Source organism: Nannospalax galili, unplaced genomic scaffold (genome assembly GCF_000622305.1).
Source record: "Nannospalax galili isolate Female #2095 unplaced genomic scaffold, S.galili_v1.0 scaffold579, whole genome shotgun sequence".
NCBI classification, from domain to species: Eukaryota; Metazoa; Chordata; class Mammalia; order Rodentia; family Spalacidae; genus Nannospalax; species Nannospalax galili.
The window spans coordinates 442790-445699 of NW_008344599.1; the positions used below are offsets into that span (position 1 = coordinate 442790).

General features: G+C 42.3%; 1 protein-coding gene across 1 annotated transcript in view; it reads left to right on the forward strand.

Annotated features, from left to right (window-relative positions):
* Positions 1-2248, forward strand: part of Cd84 (CD84 molecule) — a 101663-nt gene extending 99415 nt beyond the window's left edge. The window contains exon 10 of the mRNA XM_029567242.1: positions 2191-2248. Coding sequence (XP_029423102.1) covers positions 2191-2248 — 58 coding nt within the window. The remainder of the gene's footprint in view (positions 1-2190) is intronic.
* Positions 2249-2910: the final 662 nt, after the last annotated feature.

Below are 2910 nucleotides of genomic sequence, written 5' to 3' on the forward strand. Positions count from 1 at the left end.
CAAAGGTGTGAGCCCACAAAGTGAGACACCCCTCTCTCTCTCTCTCTCTCTCTCTGTCTCTCTCTCTCTCTCTCTCTCTCTCTCCCCTTGCCTACTAACAGGAAGTAAGCAGCTCTGTTCCAACACAGCCTCCCCAACATGATATTCTATCTGTCTCTGGCCCACAGTGATGGGGGCCAACTGACCATGAACTACTGGCACCTCCAAAATCATGAGCTGAAAAAAATTCTTTCCTCTTTTGGATTGTTTTTCTGAAACATTTGTCACAATGATGGAAAACTGACTAATATGGTGCTTTTTTGCAAAAGTATCCCTTAAGTCCTTGTTACACAATTTCCATTCTAGTCCCTGTGGTCCTCCAATGTTCTCTTTCAAGGCAAGGCTCTCATGGTTACCCCTGTTTCCAAATTCCTACTTCTGGTTAATTATTTCCATTTACAGAACATTTGGTCACCCACTTGTGTTTGCCTCTCTCTCTATTCCTTCCTACCTACCTTAAACTAGGCAAAGCCCAGGATCCATTTCATAATTTTCACCTAAAATCCCCATTTTCACAAGGTCACTGGATGAATCATGATTATACCAAAAGTTTTTGGAAGAGAGGTTGGTTTACCCTGAAACAACACAAAATGGTTTATTCTTCAAACATTTCCATTCCTGTTCTTGTAATAGACCCTTCTGCCACTGAGCAGAAATAGAGGCATATGACCTGTTCAGGTCAATTATACTATTTCCCTAGTATTAATGATTGGTTCAAGGAATGGATAAGCAGCATAAGTGGAGCCAGTTAGAACAGAATCCTGGAGTTACAGAGCTGAGTCTGGCCATAACCATGTTTCCTACCCATGAAAAGGCCTATGTATGGTAGGAAAGAACAAGGTTAATTCAAAGGGAAATAGCCAACCACAGATGGGAAAGGTTTAGAGAGAGGCAGGGGAGGGGAAGGAGAAGAAAGAAATATTTGACAATATTAATTCAAGTTTCTGGTCCAGCTTTGCAGCTCTAGCTTCCATTTTTCCCTTAGGTGGTGCAAACGCTCTTGGAATCTTTCCAAACTATGTAAGTCTTTAAGATTCTTTTTTATGTAAGCATCAAGCATCTCTGAACTGGATTTGTGTCACTTTCAAATTTAATTAACCTAGATAATACAGCAAAAAGTTTCAACTAACTGTTAGGTATCTTTACCCTAGTAAGCTTTCTGCCGCCAGGAATTTTCATTCCATGTAACTCTCTGGTTTTATATCCTCTCTTGTCTTCTGTCTCCTGTTTCTTCCTATGATCAAAACCAAATGGCTCACTGGTTAAAAGCACTGACTGCTCTTGCAGAGGACCCAGGTTCAATTTCCAGCACCCACATGGCAGCTAACAACCATCTGTCACTCCAGTTCCAGTGGATCCAACTCCATCTTCTGACCACCACAGGCATTGCAAGACATGGGTGCACTTACACACATGCAGGCAATATACTCATACACCTTAAATAAAATAGTTTTTAAAATTTCTTGCCTTTCTTATGCAGAACAAGCCAACTACCTTGTAAAAAGTTTTTAAAAACTGTACTGGTTCCTGAAATATTTAAGTCACTTTTTTCACCATGAGTGTTTTATCAGGATATTTTCCTAAATATCAGTATTCTCTTAAACAGTTCAATAGATCAATACAAAAAAAAAATTAGCTAGCTGTAGTGGTACATACCTATAATCATAGTACTTGGGAGGTAGAGACAGTAGGATTACGAGTTCAACGCCAGCAGCCTCTTCTTAAAGAAACCACATAGCAAGTTAGAGAAGAGCCCACATGAGATCTTGTTTAAAAAAGAAAAAAACCTGGAATAGAGCTCAGGAGTAGAATGTTTACCTAGTATGTTTTAGGCCTTAAGCTCAATTCCCAGCACTGGGGGGGGGGGGCAAACAGAGAGACAGAGACAGACAGAAAGACAGAGAGACCAAGAGAGAAAGGCTTAAAACCATTTGTTGCCAATTCATGAAAGAATTCGAACCAGGGTAACCAACTGATTTCTGAATGGATCTGAAGCCCGCTCCATAGAGGGAGTTTACCCTACATACTGTGGTCCTGGTCAAAGGTCCATGACTGGGGAAGGTCACAGGCACTAAGGGTGAGCTTACTACTTTTTTGCTAAACAGACATGTTGTCAAACTGCCTTCTAAACATCTATGTTTATATCCATAGACCAGTGCGGGTCTCGGCCTTCATCAAGAAGCTTCTCTTTGCCACTAAAAGCAATTAATGCAGATTTCTGGCTAGTCAAGATGCTGGAAACAAGCAACTGTGAAGTGCTCAGCCTTAAATGGGACAACCATATTACCCTTTCTAAGGCTCAGAAAACATTGTAGAAGAGGGGGCAGAAAGAATGTAAGAGTTGGATGAGGAGAAGGGCTATGAAACATTGTCTTATGGGCATGACACAGCTATGGCACACATGAACTCAAACAGCTGTAGTTGCCTATATAGGGCCTGCATAGGACAGAGCTCATAAATATTCAGTCACAGATGGGAGAGGAACTCATGGGGCCCCACCCCACCCAGCAGAGGAGCTAATGGCTGTCTCAGGGTGCTGGGAGAGAAGAAGGCATTGTCTTCAATGATATAGCCACTGGAGAGTTATTCATATTCCAGCAGATAGCTTCACACCCTTGTTGAATCGGCCCTGATTAGACCCAATGGGGCACAAAGCACAAACAAAAGACATGGAGAGAGCCAGTGAGATTGCTCAGCAGTTAAAGGTGCTTGCTGCCAAACCTGATGACCTGTGTTTGATACCTGGGACCCAGTTTGGTAGGAAAAAGCTGACTCCCAAAAACTGTACTCTGACCTCTACACACACACTGTAGCACCCCCTCCCCACCCACACCCCCGAACCACCACCACTTACACACAAAATAAATAAAT